Raw genomic sequence first — 26974 nt, 5'->3', positions numbered from 1 at the left:
CAAGTCTCAGAGCCAATGACGATGACGTCGAAATCCGGGGAACGGAATTTGTTTCTAGCGCAGCATCTTTCCTCGTCCACAAGAATTCGCACTGAGAACATCACATCGTGCTATACGTATATTTGGACTGTTTGCATCATGAACAGCCCTTTTTCTCGTCACTTCTGCCGCAGCCTCAAGTCTGGAAGGAAGAATGCTCGCAGCGCATTTTCCAATGGCTACCACAGCGCAGCCACCCCAAAACCTCTCCGTCGACAACAGCAACGCGATATTCCTCGCACGCAAACGAGAACGGCGAAAACATATACGAGACCACCAAATCGATTCGAGAAGATGGTGATCGATGCCCGAGTGCAACACCCTATCCTTTTTCCATTCCTTCTGATCGGTTGCTTCGGGTCTGTGTCTATGCTCCTGGTCATGGCATACAACGAGTACAAAAAAGATAAACTCCACACGACGGACTACCCCCCTGAGGTCGAAGAGAGACTACGTCTTGCTCTACACTATACACATATTCAGCCCGACCCAGAAACGTCGGCGAAGTACTTCCTGCAGGCTATCCAGAAGGCAGAAGAAGCCGGCATGGATCCCCTCAAGCCTGACGCATTAGGAATCCGGATACGCTTCTCGCAGATGTGGGAAAACTTTGGACACATCAAGTCTGCCATAGAGATTCTCGATGGGATGGTCAAAGACGTGCAGCAAAAAGTCGCTGAAATTGACGAAGGACGGGCCGGAGGTGCAATGCCGAGCGAAGAGGAGGAAGCAACGAGGAGGACTCTGCTACGGGCAACGATCCAGGCAAAAGTCAAGCTGGCATCATTATATGAAAGCGACTATATGCAAGACCGGTCAATGGCCAAGCAAGTTCTCTCTGACGCTGTTGGTCTGGTGGTCAAGGAGACAAAAGATCCTCAGACGAATGGCTTCACGAATGACAACAGCGCAGGCATGACGACAGGCGAGATCGCCGCTATGCTATCACAGATGGGAGATCTCTACGCCACCACGGGCGAAGAAGCAAATGCACTGCAGGTCTACATGTTGACTCTGCAACCCCTACGAGCCTCGTGCAACGGGACTAGATCCTGCAAAGAGGCCCAAGTGCTCAGCAACATTGCCTCGACGATGGATCTGGCGCTCAAGAAGCCGGATGCGAAGATCAATGGCAGACCAGCGACAAAGTCTTCCTTAGCTGCCGCTAGAAAAGCAGCCATCAATTGGGCAGACCAGGCCATTGCGACAACAGAGGCTGTCGAGCCTGAAGATCGTGACGATATTTGTGAGTTGGCGTCACTGTCAGCCCGCATGACTCGAGCAGATTTGCTGTTGGAAAGCGGCGACAAGGCCGAGTCGCAAGAAGCTTTTGCAAATCTACTGCCGATTTTGAAAGAGAAGAATCTCCTGCCACTCATTCAGGTAGCGGAGGAGGGGTTGAAAAGAGCTGCGAGTTAAGCTGCTCAGCCTCGGTTCTCCTAACGCCATGGATGAGACCACCCTTCACTTTGAAACATATATACCTGTATAACCAATTCAAAGGATGTGACTACCCGCGACGAAACTTCATTGCGAGTACTGTGCGCTTCTCGGCAAATTTGCGATCATGAGTGTTTGCAAGGCATACTCTGTAGACATGGCATGCAAGGATTCAACGTTAGTGCGGGCAATATCCGTACTGTTGACGTGTGTAGACGGTGGAAGAAATACGAGTACGAGCACGTCAACGGCGTACAGTAAATCCGACGCCGAAGCAAGCGCTGTCATCAAAATTGGTTCCGATAGGACGATTGAAGACGCCGTTGATATCGTCAACACACTCGAATGCTACCCGAGCCTTGTATCCACTACTCAGCCTCATTCAGGAGTGATACTTCCCCTTTGAGCTCCCAATACGAGATACTGGTCGACATCTTGACACGTATTTCTGATCATTTTCCTCGTACACCCCGTATTTTGTACGAGTACTCCGTACGTGGGCACGTTTCTGACTCTGTGCCTTACGATGTCGCTTATTCCTCCGAGTGGCTCGCAACGGCACCCAGTCTCAGATTCGGCAAAAATAGTTTCAGAACAAAGCAGGCTTGTTAGTCAGCGGCTCTCGGACAACATTGCTAACAGTTGCAAAGATTGTTGTCGCGGTTTGAAGATGGCATATGCCCATAGAGCTGGCGAATGTCCAGCCACCACGATATAGCAGTCGCCGTCTCTTCACAGAATAAGGACCGATGTCAACATGAGCTTGGGACAATGTTCATTCTAGCACGCGTCGAGAAACAAGAAACGAGGCTAAATTTAAAGCCTTCCGGGATCCAGCCGCAAGCTAAGCAGCCTCATTATGATCACTGATTGGCACTCGCGTTCCTCGTCAACGATTGTGATCCATGTTGTTTGTGGATCGCCTGCACCACTTCGTCGATTGGTTATCTTGCAAATGTACAGTGCACATGGAGTATCTGATGCACAAAAGCGTCAACTTCGGAAACCTGCTTACCGGGTACCTTGCACGTAACCAGATATGGCATATCTATTCTCAGGGGAAAAAGCTTGTCTCATGGGTTGATGCAAAGAATGAATGCGCTGAGTGACGCTACGCACTTTTGAGAAATCTTCGCGAAATTCGACCACACGTTTATGCATCGCCCTGCTGGGTGATCTAGGCACCACCTTTTCAAAAATGACACTCTTCCTTGCTGGATGCTGGGCAACATTGTCCACTTAGCGCCGATATATCTGCATTTTCTTCGTCCCTGCACTGCCTCAAACAAACATGGCCAGGTTAGTCGACCTTGGAAGTGCTGTATCAGATATCAGGAGGCGGCATCCTGCCTCATTACCGTATGATCGAGAGAGTGCTATAAGAGCACGCGCTGCCGCCACAGGGATATACACCTCGCAGATCTCTTCTGGGACGATCAATATCAGTATCTTGCTTGTGTCAATTATACTTCTCACCACTTTCGACTTACAAAGTTTTCGAGGATGCCGGTCAAAAATCCCTACAAGCACTATGTGCCCTCAGTTCCTGCCGCCATAATTGCGGCCTTGGTTTTCCTGATATTGACAGTCGGCCATACCTACCTGCTCATTCGGTCGAGGAAATGGTTTGCCTCTGCAATCATCATTGGTGGTCTTTGTAAGTGAAGGCAAATCATCCTTCTTGTGGAACCCTTTCGAGATGACTGACTTGCCGACAGTTGAAGTTATCGGTTTCATTGCTAGAGCATACAACCATTCTCATCTCGACGAGAAGGGTCCATTCATCATACAAACAGTACTCATCCTGCTTGCACCAATCCTTTTCGCCGCTTCGGTCTACATGTTCCTGGGCCGCTTGATCAATGCCGCTGCGGGACAGAAATACTCCATCATCCGCACCAGCTGGCTGACGAAGATCTTTGTGATTGGCGACGTATTGTGCTTCTTGGTTCAGGCTGGGGGTGCTACAATTCTGGTCAATGCCGACACACAAAAGGAAAATGATAATGGATCCAACATCATCCTCGGTGGTCTGGCACTTCAAGTCCTCTTCTTTGCACTGTTCGTCATGGCAGCTGTCGTGTGGCACGTGCGGGTCAGGTCGAAGCCGCTGTGGCAGTACAACGAGTCGTCAGGCCTCTATCTCGGTCGAGTGCTGACGTCGTTGTATGTCGTTGGCATCCTCATCACCCTACGAAACATTTACCGGTTTGCCGAGTACAAAGGAGGCCAAGATGGCTATCTGCTCGCACACGAGTGGCCAGCCTACGTACTTGACGCGGCACTCATGGCTATTGTCATGGTCGTCACACTCTATTGGTACGGCGTCCCATTGAGTCCCAAGGGTGGGGAAGAGGGTTACCAGCTGAATGTCGAAAACTCGTACCAATACCAGAACCCATATCCCAACGCATACCCGTGAGTTTTGGAGAAGAGGAAGAAGAAACATTGAGAGATGTGGCCGCGCCTATTTGTTGTACTTGGGCCAGTGATAGCATCGACGCATGCTGAAAGATCGACGAAGATGGCTCGTGACACAGTGAGATTTCTTGACGGAGAGTTTCACACTCGGAAAAGGACGATCTGGTCGGCGACTGACGAGCATCTTGTACCGAATGACTTCATCCAACGAATTAACGAGGGAAGAGTTTTGTCCAAAAATTGTCTATACCATGTGTAATAGTACTTGTGTAACATGTTGGGGGTGTTCTGGTTAATGTTCATTAGAGATAGGGTTTCGCTCGGAAGACATATTCGATAGATATCTAAATAGGATTTCTACTCGAGATGCCCCCTGGATCTTGTTTTATCTATCTTTGAGAGTTCACGCCTGAGGTCAGCAGCCACAGCTTCACTCGTCCTTCTCCAAAGTGTTTGACAATTTCGGACTTTGGAGTTTCCATGTACTCGACCATCTCTTTCCATGCCTTGCCGCCCATCTTCTTGCCTGGTTTCCCAAGCCATCATGATCTCCGGAGGCACTTTGATCATGGGACTCAAACAGCAAGCCCGTCGTGACGCATTATTACCCCAGATAGATGCGTCTGAATTTCTGGCAGTATCGTCTGGTCCTCCTTGCTCAGCATTGCCTCGCCGTTTTCCTTGAGCTTTGACAACTGCGCCCCCTGTTTTTCGAAGAAGTCATAGTTCAGCTCGGCCTTTGCCACCCACGATGAAGCTCGGACGTGGAAAGTCTGCTCGTGTCCGTGGGAATGTGCCGACGGAGACGAGATTTCCACCTCGACAAACACAGCGGATGTGATCGGCTGGTACACGTAGACCGGGTTGTCGGGGTCGCCAGCAACGTTGGTCGTGAGCACCCCGTTGACGAGGAACGTGTAGGACAGTACCGTGTCTGTCCGCGACTCGTCGCAATCGCCATCGCCACTTTCCATGGCCGCCTCACGACACCTTTCTGTGAAATCTTGAAGCGGGCATAGTTTCGAAGCGGGTAGTGCCTCGAGCACGCCGGCAAAGAAAAACTTTGTCGTCCAAAGCCTTGAGTTGACGGTGCCCGATGTCGTACTCCTTCTTCTCTTGCCAGGGGAAGGACACGAGATAGAAGGTCGCGAAGGGCCCTCACAACGTCGCGATGATCTCATCGGCCAGGATCTCGTAGGCATCTGATGTCAGATGCTCCCCCAACGTCGGTCTGAGGTGTCTGACGGTCAGAATTGAGGACGGCGGCGCATCTCGCGGCCGAGGCCAGGATTTCAGAGATGTCAATGAGCGCTTCGCAACGCGATTCGTTTTGTTTGCCGTCGCTTGGCTTCCCAACACGACCCGGGAGATCCCAGGATTGGCTCTCTGCCATCTCGGTGTTTTTAAATGGACAACGGGCGAGTTGTGGTATTGAGCAATTGTTACGGTAACGGTGATGCCCCAGGAGGGAGCTACGAAAGCAGGAGAACCGGGGGGCGACAGTCTGTCTCGTATTGTTTCGCGACACCTTTACAAGTCTTTGGGCCCTGTAAGGAATATAGAGTAGTATCTACTTGAGGAGGCCGAGAAAGAGCAGTTTGTAAGTAATAGTACAAGGACCAGTGTTTGCACATTTCACAACGGTCGAAACTCCCTCGATCGATCCATGATATTACATCTACGCGCGTTTCGCGTCCACAGTCCGCTACCGGCGTCCCCCCAGTCATGCTACGTGTCGTACCCCGTGCAAATGGGCACAGGAGCCTCTGCGGTGGCGGCGTAGTCTAGACAGGTCGATATGAGTTCGGAGGAGTGACTGTTGGTGCAGTGCAGCTGAAAATACCATGCAACGCGCGACTTCCTGCATATGCAACCTGCACGTCTCCGCTCTCAGCTGGCCTCGGGACCGATGGGCTTGCCTTGCATTCGGCATGTTTCCCTCGCCTGATCTCCAGTGGCTGATCAATATTGACTAGACTAAGGGGCCACGCAAAAGGACATACAGTTCCCTGGTGGTTTCAGGGATCACATGGACCTTTCTGACAATTTGATCTTGGATTGCTAGGCTTTATGTGTATTCAGAGTCGCGGCGATGGAAGCTCCTTATTCTAATCGCCTCGACTAGTACCCAATACTGGCATCCCCATCCGATCCAACATGAAGCCGGTCAGGCCTTGTTCTCAACGGGCTGGGACAGGCTGGGCCCGTAGGCCGCGAGGTTCTTTCCCGTGACAAACTCCATAACCTTGTTGAACTTGGGGATGGACTTCTGATACCAGTCCATGTTCAGCTGACAGTTGGTCTTGGTGTAAGTCATGTCGAAGTCGAAGTGTTCAACTCCTCCTCCCGCACTGCATGCCTCCATGGCGGTCTTCCAAGCGGTCGCCTTGATCTTCATGTACACGATCGTCGTTGTGGGGACGTTCACGGTGAGCGGATGTCCGGCCCTTCCGCCAATGGTCACGGTGGGCACGGTGTTGATCTTGAGTGTATAGTTCATGGTCTCGGTGTGCGCCGCGGTTTCCATCTTGAATCCACCGACCGCCTGGGCGAAGTTGTTGAGGACCTTCTCGAGGTCTTTCTTGGCGTCGTCCTGAAGACTGAAGTCCGAGAAGATGGCAGACAGGAAGCCCGTGTGAAGCTTAGCACGGTCCACGTTGTCGTGGTAGCTCTGGCTTGCACCAGTCGTGAATATGTAGAAACCACTCAGGGGCCCGAGCATCGCTTGGAGCGTGTTGTCGGCCTGGTCGGCGAAGATCTGCCACACGTCCTTGTCGTCCGAGAGCTTGTACGGCTCTGGGTGTTTTCGTGCGGCCCTATTCTTGATGTCGAGCATCGTCGAAAAGAGCTGTGCCAGAGACAGCATGTTCTGGTTGCATTGCCAGCTGTAGATGGCTCCAGCGTCGCTGGTCATATCGACCGGCTGGGGCTGCGACTGGATCTTGGTTTGATCGTAGTTGAAGCCGTCGTGGAGACTGACTGCAACCGATGGGAGTTGTCCAGCCGCAGCTTGTTCCTGGGGAGGCTTTGCGGCATCGAGAATCATGGCCGTGAACTGAGCCCACTTGTCGTCACCAGGCTGAGGGAGAGCTAGAGGATCGTCGGCAGGCTTGGGGACAACTGGAACCTCGCCACCCGCGTTGGGAGCAGCAACAGGAGCAGCCTCTGCTGGCGCCTCGGCCGCTCCAGCAGCTGCTGCACCTGCACCATCAACTTCGGCGACTTTGAGTTCTGCATTCTCAAGAGCCACGCCTTCTGCGGCCAAAGCTCTTCGATAGAGGTCATCCACGAACAACTCCATCTCTTCAAGGACCGCAGGGGAGATTGTTGACTCCATAATTTTGATAGGTGTATACTGAGACGACTCAAAGTGGGCACGTTGGTAAAGGAAGATAAACCAGGTAGGGTATCTGTCTCAAAGGTGAACAGCTTGCAGATGACGAGCAGCGATGAAGCGAGATAGAAATACTCAGCAAAGTTCGGCTTACACGTAAACTCTAGGCCCGAGATGGGGGCTTGTTTCGTTTGGCCCTCTTGTGGTGGATGTGAATGGATGTGTTCTAGGCTCCTCCTGTACAGTATCCCTTGCCCGATTCTCTTCCTCGGCCGGAATGGACGACTCGCCCTTGGCCATCCGGAAGGTAAAACATACCAGCCTGACCAATATTGGGATGCCGCCTGCAGCCGACTTTTTGCTGAACGGAGTACTTGTCCCTGGTGTAATGCGAGTTACAGAGACGTAATCTCCACCATCTCCATGCACGTGTATTGAGGCTGTACGGAGGGTCTGGGAAATAGTCCATGTCTCCCCTCAGTAGTCCACCGGGTTGAATAGCCAGGAATCTGGCAGCGAAACTACAAGGGGACAGTATGAACGGGCTGGCACCCCCCTCTGTCGCCCATGCAATTCTATTGGTTACACTATTGTTCACATTATAATTTATACTTCACACTCTTCATATATGATTTCTCTTTTATATGAGTCTATATAGCTATCAAGCATTAGTAATAATCAACTACATAGATAATCTTCTTTGAAAAGCGTATTCGATCCCAGCGTTGTCAAGGAGGGAAATAATGTGGAGACACATATACGGTACTAGATCAGCAACCCTAATTCGGCTACAGGCGTGAATAGTCAACAGCCCGCCTGCGCCCTCGTGTAGCTGCCTCTGCGTCTTGGACACTTCGGGTAAGGGCATGTCAAACGAGGCATCGACCACAGACGACCGTTGAGCGACAGGTATATGGCTTGAGCTGAAAGTGCATATGCAGTTAGGCTGGAACCGGAGAATTGCGGATCTAGACTCCTAGTAAATGATTCCCCAGTTTGATGGCTGGCTGGCTGGCACGTCCCTTATGGCCCGGCCTTTGGCCTCCCCTCGCATCTGGCGACGGCCACTCATCAACAACGAAGGTTGACCCCAGGCACAACACACACCGCTGCTGTATTTACCCTTGCTTGGAGTTTCTGGCAGCCATTTTATTGCCTGCGTAAACTCGCTTTAGTTCTGTCTTTCGTCTCTGGCTGCGGCCACGCTCCCATTTGCATAGACTATTTCGTCAGCTCATACAGGTCTCGTCACATCCGTCTGCGGCTGCAAGGGTCTTGGTCCACCTCGGTCGACCACACAACACGATACCCATTGAAATGAACGACTCTCTGGATAGAGCCAGAGTATTGCTTTCTTAGCAGATTCATCTAGACCATCTCAAGTTGGGGCCGACTTTTGATCTGGAGATTGTGCTTGGCGGAGGCGACTTGTGATCAGCTCCCCTCCCTTCAGATTATGTATTATAAAAGTATTGACCGAATGCCAGCATAGTTCCCAGATCTCTTGACTTATTTCACAAAGCAATATTTTTCCTCCACAATACAACCAAAAGCCAACATGAATCGCAAAGCAGAAATCAGGCTCTCAAAACCATACCCTGGTGCAATGACTGAACTCAGCCAGGGCACTGTCATCCAAGTCGACACCGCCATTGAAGGCAGTGTGACAGATGTCGACATCGAGTGGATGCACCGTGACCTGTTGACGCTCAAAAAGGACACCACCACCTTCAAACGCCTCCGGGGCACGATTGGGGAGTTGGTATGTTTTCTCATCAGCGGTCCCAAAGCTGATTGACGCCTGCGGTGACACTAACAACATGGATGTGCGATGTTCCAGGGCAAAGATGAGGCTGTTGTGTACTTCCCCAAAGACAAGTGGTTGGACCCCGAGTATATGGCAAAACGCGGCTACGAATGGGCTCCGATGAGTAAGTTTGCTTCTGAAGAAGATTATTTGACCCAATCTAACCTGACATTGTGTCCGTTCTCTAGAGTATAAATTCACAATGACCAAGGATTGGTATTCCGTCGCGGTTGTCTCCACGGTCATGTCGGATTCGGATGACTTCCTTGGGCATGCGGCCAGATTGATCGCTGCCGTAGAACCATCCGCGCCCAGCAACATGTATTGTGTAAGCTTCGACCGATGTTCCCCGATCCCTGCTTCCACTTGCTGACACGATCCAGGGTCGAATCATTTACGACAAGGTCGAGCACTTCGAGGCACGGGCAGGTCTTGGTAAAGATTTGAGATTGTTGATGGAGATTCCGTTGAAGGATCTTCACTTCAAGGCGCCATAAGCTACTGACCTTTTACTTCATTCATAGTACAGGCCGGAGGCTTGCAGAGTAGAAGTCAATGTTTTTTCTTTTTTGAAAGCTTAATGACCTGCTGGATGTAGATCCTGACAGGTCAGGTCGACCATTGTCAGCCAGGCCGTGGTAATACTTTTCCTGGTTGGAACTCCCTATGACGTTTACCGTTTCGTGGTGCAATATACGTTCAAGGCTAGTCATACATGTTGGCACCATCACAAAGATATATCTTGTACAATCATTGTACCGCATTGATTGAGGTTTGGCGATGAAATGGCGCACAGTCCAAGGCTTGAAGTTCAACATTCAGGGCGCTAACATTTGGGCCCCTTTTTTGGTGATTGGTCTGTTCCGAGTAAGTATCCACATGAACGTTTTGGCTCGTTTCGCCGCATCAGGAATAGCTTGCCAAGATCAGGAGACGGCCAGCGTACGAAGTATGTACAGAAGATGACCACTGTGTGCCTGTTGTTGTTGTTGTGTGTTTCTTTGTGAACATCGTTGTTGCCCCGGCCCACTTTTGTCTACGATGACGGTTGAAGACAAGAGCTGGCTGGGAATCTGTCTCCATTGAAACGCCAAATCCAATTCATTTTGCTATGAAAGAGGTTCATATGATCAAAAGCCAGTCCCTTGGTGTCAGGGTGATATCCGAGATGCTGAAAGCAAGCTTGACATTGCCACTCCATCATTGCTGAGTGACATGACTTCTGAAGTCAGAATTGGTTGAGGGGTTTTTTTGGTTCGCGGTGCCACCTCTCTACCCACTGACAAAGAAAGATTCCTTTATCCCACAAGATGACGAAGAGGCTGCTTTGTCTGATTCGTCGTACAATGAGCGTTGCTCGACTCCATGGAACTAACACTCTTTGACCCTACCCAGTGAGTATGCCTGTGGTTTGTTTGAGCAGATACAAAGTCCGCGCTCTCGCCCTCTACATCCTTCACATGGTCATGATGTGATGACGAACTTCTTTTCCTCAGTGGTATATATCATATATCGACAAAGGGTATTTGATCGACCATGATGGACGGATCTCTAAGCCTCCTGTACACCACCCGGGAGGTGCAGCTCAATGGTATCTTTCGAGGTTGCCTTTGTATGCCTGTGTGGTCTCTGGCTAGCATTGTACGTATTAATGGTATGTCACGAGTCCCTTTATCTCAGCGCCTTGCAAGACTCACCTTCATGAAGTCCTAGAATATCTCGATGCAATAGATTTCCGGCGTCAAATCCTCTTTCTTCGACATGGCAGACAAGGCTCTCGGTAGAATCACCCGAGACCGTTAGCTTCATGACAAGACCCTCCTTTTTCTTTCTCAGAACAACGATCTCCTTTTTCCACCATCGACAATGCTGAAAGACAAACGGACAATTCACACAATGTCAGTGAATGACAAAGCTACATTGTATGGCCTTGTTTACTTACTGCCTCACCAACGAGGCGGTGATTCAAAAGGACTCGGCTTGGCGTTTCTGTCGTTTGTATATTTAATTATCGCACCAGAGTTCACGTTTGATGTCGGAATCTTGTGAATAAATTCCTTGACAACAAACACATCAAGCTCACTTCAGCTCGCTTCTAGTATAGGGTAAACATGGCTCACACTACAGACGAACTTGCGGTGGCGGATGCGTTGTTGTTACTATCACAGGGACCGCCGGATTTTGACTTTGGCGAGAACGAAGAAACTGACGAGGAGACGGAGATGCGAGACGCCGCAAGAATTCTCGTCAGCATGAAGGACGATGATCCAATACCAACAGCACCAACAGCCGCCGCCTCAACGGCACCAGTCACATGGTTCTCTGTACTCCTACAACACCGGCCCTTGAGTACCTTTGTGCAACTTGCCCTGACCACCTCCACCCTCGACGAGAAGGCCGAACTGAAGGTGCAAGCCGTTCTGGGCGTCATGACGAGTCGCAGATGCGTACAAGAGGCAATGTGGTATCTGGATGCCAACAAATGGGACGTACAAGATGCGATCAAGCAGTACCAAGCCGATGAGTTGCAACGATCAGCCGCTCCCTGCGCGACATACGGACAATTGAACCGGCAAGCGAAGACGGTGACGGCGGAGAATTTCACATCCGACATGCTCACCTTTACGATCCCCGGGCCGGCGCGGTCGGGACGAAAGCGCGTCGTACGGTTCCCGGGCTGGGAGACGTTCGACGATGGCGACACGGGACAATTGCGGGCGTTGAACCAGTGGAGAAACGACGCGTCGAGGATCTACGAGGGTCCCCCGGCGGTCGCGGCTCACCTCAAGAGAACCCGGTACTCCGAGCATGAAGACCGCCTCATCCGCAACATGTTTGGCCAGAAGATCGACCACTTTCGGAGCGGCGGCCGGCCGAATCACAACAAGATGATCGCCTTCTACCACCAGACCTTCCAGGGTCGTTACCTCCCCGGGGAGGTCAAGCCGTGTCAGGATCGCCAGGGCAATTTCGTCTCGTCGCACCTCCAGCGCAAGTTCAAGCGGAAACCCACGGACGAGGGTGGGAGGCCCCTGGGCAACTACGAGACCGCGGTCATGATCCAGGAGGTGCGGCGGGAAGAACAGAGAGACTACGAGGCTCGGAGAATGATCGATGATGATGATGATCCCGACGAGAGCGAGCTGTCGTCTCTGGACGAGATGGATCTTGATTGAAACGACGGGTCGAGGGTGGTGGGGGGGATTTGTGCATGACAATCGGTCAGGAAGCTACCCGACGCTGGCGTCCATGATGGTCCATGTCAGAGCGAGCCTTGTCTGCAATGACAGCCTTGGCCTGATGGACGACGGGTTTGAAGTCTAGAATGTAAGTTGAGATACCGAGAATGATGAGCATTTTGCTGACTCTGGTTTTAGTTGGCGAATTGACATTATATTACTATGGTTTCTAACAATCATGTTTCTTTTTCCCCTTCTTGTTTCGCAAAGATGATTTGTTCTCCTTATCACCTGCTAAATGTACGTAGTAGTGCTTTACGTGGTGTTTGATTGAACAAATTTCTGACTTTATACTACGACTACTTCGAGATGATGTTTCAACATCCTTTCTCTTCAGCCTTGCGATGGCTGTCACGTGATACGATCGGAAGAGTTGCCAAAGGTGGGAGACACTCCTTACCCTGTTTTGCAGCGACTTCGTCTTGTTTCTTTTCCTCTCCTCATTTAGAGACGACGATACCACAATCAATTGCTCAACATTCTGTCATGACACTCTCCTTTCCCTATGTTGACTAGATACATCACAATGACCAAGTATATAACGATGGCGACTTACTATTGTCCAGCCCGAACAAGTTTGTCGACAATTATGATGTTCACAGTGAGAGGAGGTGTTTTGCAACATCTACACAACGCCAAACCCTCGATCCCGGAAACATGACATGTTCAACCGACTCCATCACATTTCATTCATCATGATCGTTAATAGTAACACCAAATCCAACTTCGAGCAAGACTGCGAGACTATCAAGAGGCTGACATGTCAGCGAGATGATGTCGATGAGGTGTAATGTGGACTATGAACAGGGAGTATCATACCTGAGGTACATCACCGACGAAGCATACGATCAGAGACGAGCAGCTCCTTGTTCGACCTTGTTGATCAAGCATGTACATCCCTTGGAGATGGACAACATGTTCTTGTCGGGACGATTGAAGATGGCCGATTGCTCGGCAGGACCTTCATCAAGGAACCTCTCCATGGTACCACCACCACCGACACGAGAAGGCTGTCGAGGCAAGGACAGGTCAAGGAGACGACCATGGTATGAGCAGGAGCGAGGACCGGTAGAGGACTCTGCGTGGTCTCGAACGGAAGGTTGACCACTCTGGTGCTTGGCCTGCGAACATTGTTAGCATCTTTACTGGCATTGAAGGGTAATGATACTCTCGAGTACCGATGACTGAATGCCCGCGCCTCCAACGGAAGATGTCTTTGCTGGAATGGTAGTCATGATGTATGAGGACAAGGTTGTTTTGGTACAGCAGTCTCTTGGCGAGGCGAAGTACAATGATGCACACTGTTTGTGGTTGTCCTACCTACGATAGTGAGATGAGACTGAATACAAGAAGACATGATCAAAGAGAAACAGAGAGGTCCTCGACTTATATACACCTTGGACCTAGGTACTGATCGATGCGCATCATGACAATATATATTTTATTCATGTTGCGAAAAGATTCGACATGCTTTCATATGGCTTATATACATACCCCTGGTGTTCTGCGCCAAGAGCGAGAGAGCTAGTTAATGATCTTGAACAAAGCTAGTAATGGGCTTGGACAAGAATTGGGCGAGGCACAAGTCACACACCTGAGGCTGAAAATCAGAGGTTACCGTATCGAAATTCGATGCCAGGTTCGTACTCTACCGATTCGCCTAATATGTACATAAGTGCGCGGACCAACAAGGTTGAAGGCAGCCACTAGATCTCTTACAGAACGCGGCTCTGCGGTGTCTTAATTTGCCCCGCAGTCTATCTCGCCCAATGAATCAACCTGGAACCAATCGGGCACAATTCACATCGTGCTCTGTACTTGCCGAATAAAATCGATCCCTGATTGTGATCAACAGGAACAACCACCAAATAGCACAATAGGTGTTGGTATCAAAGCTACTCCGTGGTCAAAACTTCAAGTGTGTGTCATATTTGCAAAACCCCTGAACTCCAGCTAGAAACTGTCGTGCAAAGTTCAGAGTAGATCGTGAGACGCGGCCTTCAGAGTCTCGACCGTCATTTTATGCTGCTGCTGCTGCACGCTCATGCCATCGGATGAATCTCAAATTCTTTATTGTGTTTCTTTCAATACCCTTTCAAAGCCTCAAACTTTGTCTCTTCCCCGTCTCAATACCAAACCCAATTCACAAGTTCTAGGCAACGATCCTCATTCTTGTTTCTTCCATGTCAGTCCCAGGCAACGATGGCTCACCTGCCTAGATGTCTTGAAGACAAGCGTGTGGTTGGCCGGAACCGATTGTCGTTATTCTCTTGCGGCGGTCCTGGTGCAAGCCTTTCCCCTATTGGGGGGATACAAGAGATGCAGCGGGACTTGACCGTCACGAACTCGGTGGGCATTCCGAACTGGGGAAAAAACCTGCGTTGGAAGAAGTATCGCCAGAGGAACCTGTCAGTCTACCTCCTTGGCCTGGTGGAATGAGCCCATCAATCTCTGCCACAGGCGAGTGTGGCTATACAATACATGGGTCAATCATCCATTTTCAAGGTCTCTCAACATGGCAGAATCCCAGTAAGCGCGTATCAGGTTCCATGCGCAACAAAGGGCCAGGCAAGGACGTCAAAAACAGGACTCTTCATGGCGTAGGAGAGGCTACGTGGTCGATGAGAGAACCACCTACCGGCCGGCAAGGGGGCGCCAGACGAGTCGGGGTTGCGCATCGAGTACATCCGCAGAGGCGAATACCATGTCGACTTGTTCGGCCGCCGCGACGACCGACGCAACAGGCGCAACTACAACTTCACCGAAGTTGCAGACCCTCGGCGTCGCGAGTTCGACTGGGACGACGGAGGCCACCTCTCCGATCTGAACAAGTGGGCGGGCGGAACGCCTCCGAACCATCACGGGCCAGAATATCACAGAAGAGGCAATCCCCTTCAACAAGGACGAGCTCGCGTGGCTCGTTGAGCAAGAGGGCATGAGGATCGAAGAGAGCTTCTCCGAGGCGGCAGCACAAAACCGCTTCGACACCCGCCGGACTTCCCCAGCGGCCTGGGACGCGGCCGTGCCGAAGTTCGGTGACGGCGACACCTTTTCTCTCCCCATGTCGCTTACCGAGAAGGAGGCTCTGGCGGACCGCTTCAACGAGACCTTTGCGGGTAGAACCACCTATAAAAAGTGGGTCGCGGCCCGGAAGCATCTCGATGGCAGTGCGGTCTGGGAGCGGGTGGGCAAGAACGTGGGCAAGGTTGGGGTCGTGCTGCGGCCGGAACGGACCGTGGCGACCATCGACCAGCAGCGTCGAAGGATCCGTGCCCACCGCAAGCACTTTGGGTTGCAGTTCGAGAGAGGAGGGAACCCCGGCCAGAGTGAGTCGGACTCTGACTTTTGAGTCGGAAAAAGACAAGAACGATAACAAGACACTTTCACTTCGATTAAAGGGCTGGGCCGGTGAGGTGGTCTTCATCATTTTGACATCGGAGGATACCCAAATGCTGCGGGCAAGATCTTGTGCGGCGACCCACTACAACTCTCACCATCGGTCGTACATGTTGGCAGCCCGGCGGGACAATATGGCGTGCCTTTGCAGACACGTCGATCGGCAAATGGAACGCCGTCAACTCTTCTCACCATACAATACCGTATGGACCCAGCCACCGTGCAACATCTAAACAAAGTGGCGTCTAAAGGAAAAGTCGTCGCTCACGAGTCGACACATGCTCAGAAATGGCCAATCATGAAAGACCTCGATGAGTTCAATCGAAAGACTTTCGATTTCGATAGCCACACCGTCAGTTTCAATGTACTCGAAACTCAAACAATAAGAGTTTGTCGCCCAGGTTCGAGGTAAAACGGCAGTATGGCGTGCGCGAGGCTGAACGCCGCCATCTAATACGTCAATCGGTTCGCGGATCTCACTGTCGCGATTGTGTGATTTTTACAACGCACAATACACATCTTGTATTTGACCATGCGCGAACAAGATGATCATGGAGGACGCAAAAAGGGGTCCAAAATCATCGCGGCCAAGGATCTTTGAGCGAGAATAAGATTTCAACATAAGGTGGTTTTTGGTCTTCAGGCTTAGGGAAGTAGTGGTATCTTCAAGTCTGTTGCAGCGGCCTTCCCCAGGCGACGACTCCTTAAGTTGTACAGGGTGAAATATCTCGGGTGCTGGAGGTGGACGATTTGCCACACAAGACACTTGGGCAGAAAGGAAGAGTGAAAGAAATGACTGACATGTCCATTGGAATCTGCAAAGTATTGCTTCATTGTCGTATCTCGATTATTGCTCTATTTTCCGAAAGTAAACTCAAATATTCCTTCATTGTCGTAAAGTCATAATCTTCTTCGTGTTGTAGTTATTGCGTCGCATGCCTTGATCTTGTCGCCGACGTTTCCATCGTACATTTCACCACCATTGGGTTAAGGCTGGGTCTTGCCGCGGTTCTGGTACACAATGGTACGCCAGGTAGCCTCGGTCGAAACGCCAACTGTCATCACTACAGTGGCGCATAGCAGGAGGATCTGGGTGATCGCCGGATCCTTCGCGCCAGGGTCCATTTTCTACCATGTACTTTCTTTGCATCTCGAGATACGAGTCCAGCGGTAGGAAAGGCCAGGGTCCCTTTCTACACAGGAATCGTTCGACGTCTGGCGCAAAACCCTTTTCTGGAGTAGCAGCAGCAATTTTGTTGTCCGCCACCACCCACGCTTCATCGAAGACATTCGTAAAGACGCCGCCGATGCTGGCTGTCTTGAGGTGACATGCGTTGTGAATTCTGTGGAACAGTGACAGGACCGAACCGTGTCGGCAGGAATAGTCAGGAGCTCCTTCCGGCATCCACGTAGGCCAGAAGTACGGGGAGTCGCAGTCAAGCCTTCGCGCAATGTGGACGTTCTCGAGAGTCAGATCTATGAGCGTGTCGGCGTGGGATTCGAGAAACCCCACAAGTATATCTTCATACGTGATCAGCCCGGTCAGATGGACGCTGAGTAGGCGCGGGAAGTGTGAAGCATAGAGGCTGCTCCGCGTCATGCACTCGAGGTATTTGTCGTCACGATGGAACGACATGTCGGGCAAACACAGAATCAAGGTTTCAATGCCGGTGCAATTTGCAAGAAACTTCCTAAAGCTCTCCGACTGATCTTTCTCTTGGTTAAATTTGCCGTAATCCTCGATGAACAGCTGCAGGTGCAGCACACGCAGGCGTCCGAGCTGTTCAGGGGTGCCCGGGACCTGGTCGATGTCCATGAACGCCATCCAATCCAAGAACCCGGCATGTAGCGCGACGATACGTGAATTTGTGGTGGCCTCTAGTAGTGATGTGAGGGGATTTCTGCACAGGGGATAGGTATCAGTGGGGACGTAGGTGCGGCGTTCGATGTGGCCTTTGGGCTCTCCGGGTTCAGGGCTATCGCGTGTATCTTGGACCGCGGCGATGGATACGAGATTTTTGAAACAGCTCGTCAAGGCCTCCAGTACCTCTTTTTCCCTCAGAAATTCAAATTCGTCTTCGGCGTTGAGCTCGACGAGGTAGCGATAATACATTTGATCCACCATCGCCGCATCCGTCGGATCAAACGAGCTATCGGCGGCAACACGGCAAATCGGGTATTCGAAAGAACCGCGGGAAAAGTGACTTCTCTTGTACCCACGTGCGAGTCTGCCAACGTGATACACAAATTGACGAACATGGTCCGCCAAGTGGGGAGATTCAGCGACGTGCACTGCACGTTCAAAGCTCAACGTGTTTGCGCTGAAATGGATGGTTTGGAAGAGGACAGAAGAGGCTGCAGGTGTGTAGAAGCTATGAACGAGGCGTAGGCTTTTCAAGCCATCAACGTCGAGAAGAGTCGCGATACGGAGCTGAATTTCACATGGAAACTGTGCCAGTCTTCCTGGATCTGCCATCGCGGCGGTTTCTCGACCTGCGAACGGGCCGTACGGATTCCAAGTAGTATTGACCTGCTGTCTTGTATATACGCACTCTGGAAAATCAAAGGGAAATGGGAAAGAAGGAAGTGAAAGGAGGCAGGAAGAAGGCAACACGTTTCGTCAAGGTTCATGAAATGACAGGGTCTCAGAATCATCTGCTTCAAATGACTCACACCGCCCCGTGTTCTGTTGTTTGCTATTCGTATTACGGAGTACCACAATTCGATGTCAAAAGGACACAGCACCTCAGCGATACTAACACTTGTCTACATCTATTGAAATGTCATCCCATATCTTGATATTCAGGAAGAAGAAACCAAAATGGAGTCTCTCTCCATCCTGATACCTGACCCTTGGGTCCAAAGTGGTGTTTCCTACAAACACTCCATACTTTGAATTGAACAAACGCAGAGGACTGAACTAGTTCTCAGAATGTGTGATCTCGGCAGATACACGACCGCGTATGGTGCTTGGAAACTACAGCCTCATGAAGCCTAAGAACCAGCATCAATGTGCCAGATTCTGCTCGCTTTGTTCGGACGGAGCATTCAAGAACCACATGTCACTGCCAGTCTGTCACGATCAAATACTCATCCAGACCGACACAGTCATCAAGATATGACTTCATTCATGCAAGCCCTGCCTTGGACTCAGTGCCTGACATTTGCTGCAAGGTTGTAAATCTGGTCCAAGACAAGATTTGGTGGCGCCATGTCGTTTGTGTTTGGCTCACCTTCCGCCTGACAGAACGTCATGTATCTCTCTGCAGCAAATGAACGACTAATTTTTAACATCCCAGACATCTGACAGAAATCCTCCGGGAGACAAAATGATTCAATGATGTGGCGCTTTGCGAGTCCCTTGCCCTAGCAGAACACAATTCAATAGAAGTTGTTTTCACACGAGCACCATTAACACCCCAAGAATTCTGGATACAAAACTGTGCTCGAAGGGGAAAACACCGTTTCTCAACCTCGATCAATTACCAAGTGGTCCCCGTACGCTGTTGACGTTGACAAATTCAACGTCATGGTCGACACTTCTTTGTTCCCTCTGGTGTGGCCACTCGACATACCACACCCGGGGACGAAGGCTTTGTCTACTACTCTTTGTCATTATTTTCCGAGGAATTCACGCCACCAACTCAACGCAAAACTTTAGCCCGTCCACGATGGGTTATTGCTTTTTATTATATATATATACCAACAATCTGATGCTTAGCTGAAGCGCGTCACCTTCCATTCGTCGACAGAAGGGGTGAACCAAAGTTGTCGATTTACAATCTTCCGAACCAGCAGTCAACACATATCAGGCAATGCCTAGCCGTCAGGATTACACCTGTCGGCTGGATTTGTGCGATCGACATCGAGCACTTTGCTGCTACATGGTGTTTGTTTGTCTGCCTCGACGAGGACTAGCGACGACCGAGAACAATGGAGTGGGATCCTGTCACCGAGCTTGTGGTACTCCAGACATAAAAATATGTCCACACCAATGATGCCAAACAATGACTACGTGCACCTTTGGGCCTCCTACAAACCAAATGTATACCCAAAAATACTCCGCGTGCTCAAAGCTGCCCTTTGTGATGCCAGTCCTGCCTCGACAACAGCAATACAAGCCGCAGGATAATGGCAACAATGGTTCGTCGTCACGTGCCGGCTCCTGTGTCTTTGTGTGTGAGGCTGTTTGTGAAAGGAGGCACAGCCCATCGACTTTCTTTGTACCGAACAAGGGGACGTGAATTGGGTTACTGCAACGACTCACATATATCAAAAGAGAATTGAAGCACCATGGTTCATTCGAGTCCCATCCTTCCACTCACACACACACACAACGTGTTTCGAGAGATTGCAAACCCAACGCTGACAACACCACCCAAACCCGAGTTTCATTCACACTTCTTGTTCTACGGTCCTGGTGACCCTTTTCTTCAGCTAACATCAAACTTCGCTTCCAATTTGATACTGGTAAGTACTAGAGCCCTGAGTTACCTCGTGTGTATGTGTGGAAAAGCTAATCGAGTCCAATAAAAACAAAGAACATTCGCTACCAGTGAATAAAAAGATCCATGCCCCCAAAACCGAACGCTAAGGCGACGGCTGTTACTGCAGACAGCGAAGCCACACCTACCCAGCGACGAGACCGCCTAGACGCCTTCAGGCGACGTCTAACGCCACACGTGGTCGACACTGTCCTTCTCGAATTCTATTTGAGATCAAACAACTGGGAAGTGGACGCCGCACACGCAGAGTACCTTCAAGACCGAACGAACCATCTCGAACTCCTTAGAGGACAGGGCAATAGGGACGCTGATGACAGCGAGGCCCAGGGCCTGTTCAATGCGTCGATCGTGCCTTGGAATGAGAATCCGGAGCAAGAGCGTCGTGATGCCGCGTACGCGTTCAATGAGCGTGTTCGAAGTGCCACCAGCAACACTCAGGCACTCAGCAGGACTGAGTCCTCGCTCTGGCTCAACATCAACCACTGGGACGTCGGCCTTGCACTGCGGAACATGACCAGTGTCGCTGGAAACCCGGACGGTATTCGACGGACGCTCGGTCGCCGGTACGACCGCATGAGGGAAGAGCTTGTTCCTGCAACCAAACAAAGCAAGAAGCACGGTCAGGACAAGACAGCCGAAAAGGAGGCCGAGGACAAGCTACAAGAGCAGAGAGACGAGAGACTGGCCGAGTTTATAAACATCACTGGTCGCCCAGATTGGTATTCCCTGCTGCTCTTCCTGCAAAATCGAGGATACAATCTCGTGCAAGCAGTGGAGGACTGGTACAACACCGGAGTACCCCCGTTCGACTTTGTCGCAAAGAGTGTGAAACCTGGTACGAGGGTGGGTCTTGACGGCAAGGCTTTACCAAAACCAGACCCTGAAGACTGCAAACCGAGACAGTCGCTCCCGAAGAAGAAGAAGGTCACTGTCCGGAGCTCCGACGACGATGGATCCTCTCCGTCACCACCCCCGCCCTCACCTGCCGGCTCTGATTCCGACCCCGAAGACAACTTCGATGATGACCGTGACAAGTTTCTTCCCGGTTCGAGCTCGGGCTCTTCATCATCAGCCTCCCCGGAGCCGTCAAGCCCCTCGTCGAAAGAGCGTGAGCGGGTGCAGGGGTACATCATTGACGATTACGTCGATGCCGCAAAGGCATGTGCTCCTAACCCACGCCGCTATCTCCTCGAATACATCGCCAAGGGCAAGTACAGATCAAACCTGTTCGAGAAGCGTGGAGACCACTGGTGGGCTGAAAGAGGCCAGGTAGACCCCGGGGCCGATTCAGGCAAAGTGCCATTTGACTGGGACGTCCAAAAGCACATCAATAGCTTGAACGCTTGGTGGCGACAAAACCGCAGCCGAGTAGCAGATGAGAAGAAGCGAGCGGCCTCCCAGAAATGGTCACAAGAAGAAAACGACTTCCTCTACGCATTGTCGCAAGAGTTGTTGGACGAGCTGAAGCAGGAAAACCCAGGGAAATCCGAAGACGACCTTCTGCCTCTGGTCATACCGACAAAGACCAAAGATGACTGGGCCAGAAGATTCAACGAGAAGTTCGTTGGTCAACTGTTGCCAGGGTCCTCTGAACCCAGAAGACCACGCGAGTCGGCCGCCATGATGACGCAGCGAGGCCGGTGCAAGGAGATCATCGAAAAGTTCAAGGTCCCAGAGGACAAGATGTACGCGGCTGGCCGCAAGAAGGCCGAAGAAAGACGTGCCGAAAAGGATAGGGCGAAGGGAAAGGGCAAAGCTGTTGATGGCAATGAAGACACCGACATGTCCGATGTACAGTCCGTGTCTGACGCCTCGGCTGGCAAAGGTAAAGGCGTTGCTCCACCGTCACCCCAATCCCCGACCCCCCCCGCCGCTTCTCCTTCTACAATGTCTGTCTCTCGGGAGTCCAGTCCCATCGACTGGGACTCTGTTAACTCCGCAGGGCATTCTGTTATCAATGACGCCAACGTGCGTGTCGCGGCAGCTCTGGTGAACGCCGGTATGACCCCACAAGATAATGACTGGGCCGCAGCACTGCGAGACGGCTTGATTCAAGAAATTGCGCAAATGACTGAAGACGGTGGCATTGTCTCGGTGATTCGAACGGCAGCCCTAAGGGCGATCGAGGAACAGTACCAAGGGATGATCAACAGCAACCAGCCTATCGCTCACCCGCGTGGCAACAAACGTGCTGCGAGTGAGGACGAGACCAATGACGATGGCGCCCCCGGCCCTTCTATAGGACCAAAGAGACGAAGAATGAGCGGCGGTGACGATGCCGAAGGCTCATGAAATATGGCCTTTGTACAAATGTGGTCTGGTAAAGGGGGGAGTCTTGACTCCCCAGCGAACACATAGAATGGGGACCATGCTGACGAACCACGGAGGAGGCAAAACCGCGAATAAAGATCAGACGGACCACCGCCAGACATTGCTGGTTCAAAATGGCGGCTGGTTCCTGCTCTGACTTTGTTTACCAAAAGCAAGGCAGCTGGCCATTTTTTCTCGAGTGTAGAATTATAATAAAGTTCATTCTCGTCAAGAAGTATATTCGTATTGTACATGTCTTTTCATCATCTTCTTTGCCTTCATGATCAACCGCACACTAGAGCTGCCTTTGGAACATCGTCTGACGTATGATTAGATTGCGGCTGCGGTTGGCTGTCATCGACTCGCTGAACAGGATCCTCTTTCGTCTCGGCTGATTCTTGCATGGCACGCTTGGCTTTTTCTTTCTTGCTGAGTTGCATTGCTCCTAGTTTCAGAGCCTCCTCCGGTAATGGCCGTATATGGGGTTGGCAGACCCACCAAGGTCTCTTGTACTTGGCTTCCGTTCTTTGTTTTGGCGTCACATCATCTCCTACTGTCGTTTCCTCTTCTTGTGCGGCAGAATCTTCGGTCTTTTCTTGTTGGGCTTCGGCATCCAGTGCTTCCATGACAACCTTTTCGACCATCGACAAGACATTCTCGAAAGCATCCATGTCACCATAGTAACTCTTAGCTAGCGCGTCCCGAATGTTTGTATGTACCGTCACTAACGGCCTGAGGAGTTGGAACAAGTGGCCTTGCATGCCTTTCAGATTTGGATCCGTTGGAGCCTTGCTTTCTCGTTTCCTCTTTTTACTGTTTGTGGCGCCGGTTTGAGATCCGTCATCCCCATTTTCTTTCGCAGAATCAGGCTTGGGATCGCTGGGTATGTACAACGGTGGTCGTGCAGGCGGTGGTCGGTCGAAGGCGTATTTATGAATGATATCCATATACCTTCTAAAAACGGCATCCACACGGTAGCCACCTTTCCTCCTTGGACCATACCAATATTCTCGTGGATTGTACTCTTTTGGCGGCAATGCAAAGATGGTCGGATCTGAAAGATTGCCCTCGGCGCTCATGACCCCGTCGACCCCTGTGGCCTCGAGACATGCCTCCAGGTCACCAGAATTTAGGATATTGCCATTCGCAAAAATCACCGTGTCGGCTGGGAGATTTTCTCGGAGGTAGCGGATCATAGACCAATCTGCGAGGCCAGTATTGTGCCCTTTCTGTTCACGCCGTCGTCCGTGTACGGTAAGGATGCTGGCGCCAGCTGACAGTATCATCTTGGCGTACTCAAGTGTCTTCTCCCGTGTCTCTAATATCCTCATCTTCGCCGTTACTGGTACAGATAATTCCTTATGGAGCTTGTTGATCATATTGTATATTGTGTCCCAGTCCTCTTGAAGGAATGCACCATAGTGCCCATGTCTTGCAATACCCTGTGGGCATCCAAGATTCAGATCCACAGCATCACAGTACGGAGCGACATACTGCGCTGCTTCAAGCAGTTCCTCAGGTTTGTTCGCACAGAATTGTACAAAAAGTGGTCGATCAATTTCTGGATTTCCATCTAGCCAGGGAGGCATTGGAGATTTGTCCTTGGAAACTAGGCTATTTCGCGTCGGCCGGAAGTAAGTGTCTCGATGTTTAGGGTTTTCTTGAAATAGCCGTGCATGAAGCATCGGTGTGTATGCTAGCATAGACTTCGATCGCTCTTGATCTAAGTAGGATCGAGTGAGTAGTCTCCAAGCCTGGAGGAATGGTCAACACACATCAAGCAAGGGTAAGAAAGGGCGGACCAACAAATTCGGAGCGATCGACCATAGGCGCAACGATCATCTTTGGGCTTCCGATACTCTCATAGAAAGCCCGTCCGGTCAACTTTGGCCGGGTAGAAGTTGGCGCAGCCATGGCTGGGGTTTCGAGGAGTCGACTCGACAATCGGCGAAGTGGCTCTGGTACTCTATAGAAGAGTTTGGACATGAGAAAGTCGATAGAAGGTTCGTGTTAGCAGCTCATCATGTTTCTTGTGACCGTCCAGAAGTTCTCGGACAGCAACACTGGAGAACAAGGCTGTTTGCACCGGTGTCGACATGATCATGGCTGTTGGTGGCAGCCAAAATTTCTTGAGAAGTTCACTTGATAGCTCTAAAACCTACCGTAGACATGGCTTATCAGCACGTGATCAAAGTCGGCAGACCCGCCCACCCCTGATCTGGTTTTGCTTCAATAAAGGCGCGACAAGTATCTCGACAACTCGTTCATTCATACTCGGTACTGCAAACTTCGTGTTCTGATTGATCTATCATCGGACATGACTATTCCTTGGTCGCGTCATCTCAGAGTCTAGATTGGTGGTCTATACATGGAGGCATAGGCCATCCTTTTTTTCATTTGTGACGACTCAAGCCTGGCGAGTTCTGGCAAACGTAGCTGCCAAAAGAATCACCCAATCCGAGCTCACACATATCTGGTTTACCAGGGTAGGAAAGTTCTATCTGTTTGCCATTCTTGACGTTCCACACTGGCCGTTTGCATTTGTCGTCACTGGCAATGTCTTTAGCAGAACAATTCAAACGAGGTCTTGTCAATTGCTTACCTGAAGAAGATACAGTACGTCCCATTGTCGGGACCTATCGAACCAAGAGTTTGATTCTAGCAACGCGGCATGTTACCTCCATCCCATCACAGCTTTATAAAAAGAACCTGTTGGTATGCACAGCTTCCATAAAGTACACTTACCCATTTGCCCGTGAATGCAATACACATATTTGACGGCAGAACGTCATGTCTGCAAGGCTCTCGGAAGCCTGTCTCTAGACAATAGAACAACTCCAGAGCGTCAGTGTCATATCGGATAAATCGCCCTGGACAAACATACACCGCAAGTGTCGTCGAGGGTTGATCTTGAGATGCAAGGACCTGCGAAACAGAAGTCTGCTGCAAGCAATGCGACTCCGAAAATCGTTATCATTCTGGGTGTTCCATCCCCCAAGGGTCAAGCCCATCGCGTTCAGGGGTTGCAAAATATTTGTACGAGTCGCCCGGCATTGGTGCTTGTGTGTACAACCGTCGGTTTGCTTCGCTTCCCCGCATACTGTTAAGATTCCAATTGCTTCGAGCCGTTGTCGGGAGGTTGCAAAGTAATACTAGGCAACAAATTTGACAAATCTCCTCATGGCTCCGCCGAATCCGGATCCTTAGGCTCGACCTCGTTCCAAGCATGGGTCAAGCAAACAATTCGTTTCGACCTCATTTACAAACAGGAGTAGATAGAGCATCAGCTTGACACCCAAACCTCTCACATCATTGCCTAACACTGGGCTCATTGAGTCAGCTGTTCGCCGCGATCCTTCGAAGAGACGTCATTGTTGGCCTCTTTGTTGGTGCTGCTACCAAACATTCTATCGATTCGGTTGTCTCTGTCCCAGACGACTTCTTGCTTTCCACTATCGTCAAACCGTTTGAAATATCGGATTCGATGTTGAGGTATCCATTCATCTTCGGTAGGTTCTGAAATCCAGCTGGCCGCAGACATTTCTTGTATGCCATTAAAGCGTTCCAGATAGCCAATTGTGTACTTTGACAGGTCGAGATCGTCATCCCATCTGAGACGATCAAGGACATCTATATTGAATCAGCAAATCAATTGTTGTTGACCGTGAAGTTAACTTACCTTGAGCGGATCTCATTCTAGATGTTGATGCTGAAACTGCTGGTACTGCGGCGCGCATTTTGTCCCGCCGACGTTGTTTCGCGTAACGTTCTAATTCTTCATTTCGTCTTGAATCATCAAACTCTTCCTGGAGCTTTTCCTCGGCGATTTGACGCAAGTGATTTTCCGCGATGGCTCGCAAACGGTTGATATGATACGTTCGAGATTCGAAAGGAGGATTTTCAACGAATTTTGTGGCCATGCTTCTGGATATCGACAAGGTTGTCCCTGTTAGTTGGCTGGAGAGACTTCATCAAGAATTGGGAAACACGTTGCATTTGTATGATTGCATTGGAGATGGCCGGTGGTGCATCTTCAGTTGCAATTGTAGCCAATGACTCACTGTTTCGCACATGCTTATGTTCGGCGACGCCTCATGCAGTGTATCTAGCTATCTAACAGCCGAATTGCGGCAACAAAAAGGCAGTGTTGAGCAACATAGTGAGGCTGGAGCGATTGGTCTCGAATCAGGTGCCTTGTGATCATCATAATCTCAGGGCCATGACTCACAACACGCGAGGCTGAGTCGCTTTGCGGGGCATTTTCTGAGGTCAGGGGTAGAACTCACCCACCAAGAGGATATTTCGAAGACCCTCTCAAATTAAACAGTGATCGATGATTCTGATCGATGAATCATATGGTTGTAAAGTTCGTTTATTGGGGGTTGGCACAGTATTACTGATCTTTTTTCTGACAGAAAACGCCCCGAGCTTAAGCCGGGGCCTCGGATCTCCCATGACCCTAAGTTAGAGCATTCACTCAATA

General features: G+C 50.6%; 11 protein-coding genes across 13 annotated transcripts; 6 read left to right on the top strand and 5 right to left on the bottom strand.

Moving 5' to 3' along the window:
- The first annotated feature begins 97 nt into the window (after window positions 1-97).
- Window positions 98-1565, top strand: PV06_04867 (uncharacterized protein). The gene has a single exon (XM_016405812.1). The coding sequence runs from the start codon at window positions 139-141 to the stop codon at window positions 1456-1458; it is 1320 nt and encodes a 439-aa protein (XP_016264018.1). The 5' UTR covers window positions 98-138; the 3' UTR covers window positions 1459-1565.
- Window positions 1566-2765: 1200 nt separating this feature from the next.
- On the top strand, window positions 2766-4005 carry PV06_04866 (uncharacterized protein). Its single transcript, XM_016405811.1, has 2 exons — window positions 2766-3136; window positions 3198-4005. Exons 1-2 carry the CDS (start codon window positions 2983-2985, stop codon window positions 3899-3901), a joined length of 858 nt encoding a protein of 285 aa, XP_016264017.1. The 5' UTR covers window positions 2766-2982; the 3' UTR covers window positions 3902-4005.
- A 470-nt stretch (window positions 4006-4475) lies between these two features.
- PV06_04865 (uncharacterized protein) lies at window positions 4476-4874 on the bottom strand (the record flags this gene model as incomplete). Its single annotated transcript, XM_016405810.1, has 1 exon — window positions 4476-4874. One exon carries the CDS (start codon window positions 4872-4874, stop codon window positions 4476-4478), a length of 399 nt encoding a protein of 132 aa, XP_016264016.1.
- A 1193-nt stretch (window positions 4875-6067) lies between these two features.
- Window positions 6068-7237, bottom strand: PV06_04864 (uncharacterized protein; the record flags this gene model as incomplete). The annotated part of the gene is made up of 1 exon (XM_016405809.1): window positions 6068-7237. One exon carries the CDS (start codon window positions 7235-7237, stop codon window positions 6068-6070), a length of 1170 nt encoding a protein of 389 aa, XP_016264015.1.
- A 1555-nt stretch (window positions 7238-8792) lies between these two features.
- PV06_04863 (uncharacterized protein) lies at window positions 8793-9538 on the top strand (the record flags this gene model as incomplete). The annotated part of the gene is made up of 4 exons (XM_016405808.1): window positions 8793-8996; window positions 9075-9165; window positions 9230-9369; window positions 9425-9538. The coding sequence occupies 4 exons, from the start codon at window positions 8793-8795 to the stop codon at window positions 9536-9538; spliced, it is 549 nt and encodes a 182-aa protein (XP_016264014.1).
- Window positions 9539-10050: 512 nt separating this feature from the next.
- PV06_04862 (uncharacterized protein) lies at window positions 10051-12217 on the top strand (the record flags this gene model as incomplete). Its single annotated transcript, XM_016405807.1, has 2 exons — window positions 10051-10695; window positions 10749-12217. Exon 2 carries the CDS (start codon window positions 11153-11155, stop codon window positions 12215-12217), a length of 1065 nt encoding a protein of 354 aa, XP_016264013.1. The 5' UTR covers window positions 10051-10695; window positions 10749-11152.
- Window positions 12218-12740: 523 nt separating this feature from the next.
- On the top strand, window positions 12741-13620 carry PV06_04861 (uncharacterized protein). Its single transcript, XM_016405806.1, has one exon. It carries the CDS (start codon window positions 13052-13054, stop codon window positions 13382-13384), a length of 333 nt encoding a protein of 110 aa, XP_016264012.1. The 5' UTR covers window positions 12741-13051; the 3' UTR covers window positions 13385-13620.
- A 2947-nt stretch (window positions 13621-16567) lies between these two features.
- On the bottom strand, window positions 16568-18227 carry PV06_04860 (uncharacterized protein). Its single transcript, XM_016405805.1, has one exon. The coding sequence runs from the start codon at window positions 18150-18152 to the stop codon at window positions 16650-16652; it is 1503 nt and encodes a 500-aa protein (XP_016264011.1). The 5' UTR covers window positions 18153-18227; the 3' UTR covers window positions 16568-16649.
- A 2020-nt stretch (window positions 18228-20247) lies between these two features.
- PV06_04859 (uncharacterized protein) lies at window positions 20248-22473 on the top strand (the record flags this gene model as incomplete). Its single annotated transcript, XM_016405804.1, has 1 exon — window positions 20248-22473. The coding sequence occupies one exon, from the start codon at window positions 20248-20250 to the stop codon at window positions 22471-22473; it is 2226 nt and encodes a 741-aa protein (XP_016264010.1).
- A 274-nt stretch (window positions 22474-22747) lies between these two features.
- On the bottom strand, window positions 22748-24572 carry PV06_04858 (uncharacterized protein). The gene is made up of 2 exons (XM_016405803.1): window positions 24298-24572; window positions 22748-24245 (listed from the first exon to the last, which is right to left on the bottom strand). Exons 1-2 carry the CDS (start codon window positions 24475-24477, stop codon window positions 22776-22778), a joined length of 1650 nt encoding a protein of 549 aa, XP_016264009.1. The 5' UTR covers window positions 24478-24572; the 3' UTR covers window positions 22748-22775.
- A 131-nt stretch (window positions 24573-24703) lies between these two features.
- Window positions 24704-26683, bottom strand: PV06_04857. Of its 3 annotated transcripts, XM_016405802.1 has the most exons (5): window positions 26171-26683; window positions 25376-26121; window positions 25237-25326; window positions 25094-25149; window positions 24704-25041 (listed from the first exon to the last, which is right to left on the bottom strand). In XM_016405802.1, the coding sequence occupies exons 1-2, from the start codon at window positions 26409-26411 to the stop codon at window positions 25820-25822; spliced, it is 543 nt and encodes a 180-aa protein (XP_016264008.1). In that variant the 5' UTR covers window positions 26412-26683; the 3' UTR covers window positions 24704-25041; window positions 25094-25149; window positions 25237-25326; window positions 25376-25819. The 3 variants fall into 3 exon arrangements, with proteins under 3 accessions (XP_016264008.1, XP_016264007.1, XP_016264006.1); XM_016405801.1 differs by having other exon boundaries at window positions 25094-25326; XM_016405800.1 differs by having other exon boundaries at window positions 25094-26121.
- Window positions 26684-26974: the final 291 nt, after the last annotated feature.

This window comes from Exophiala oligosperma, assembly GCF_000835515.1.
Source record: "Exophiala oligosperma strain CBS 72588 unplaced genomic scaffold supercont1.4, whole genome shotgun sequence".
Classification (NCBI taxonomy): Eukaryota; Fungi; Ascomycota; class Eurotiomycetes; order Chaetothyriales; family Herpotrichiellaceae; genus Exophiala; species Exophiala oligosperma.
This window is presented reverse-complemented; position numbering and strand designations above follow the sequence as displayed.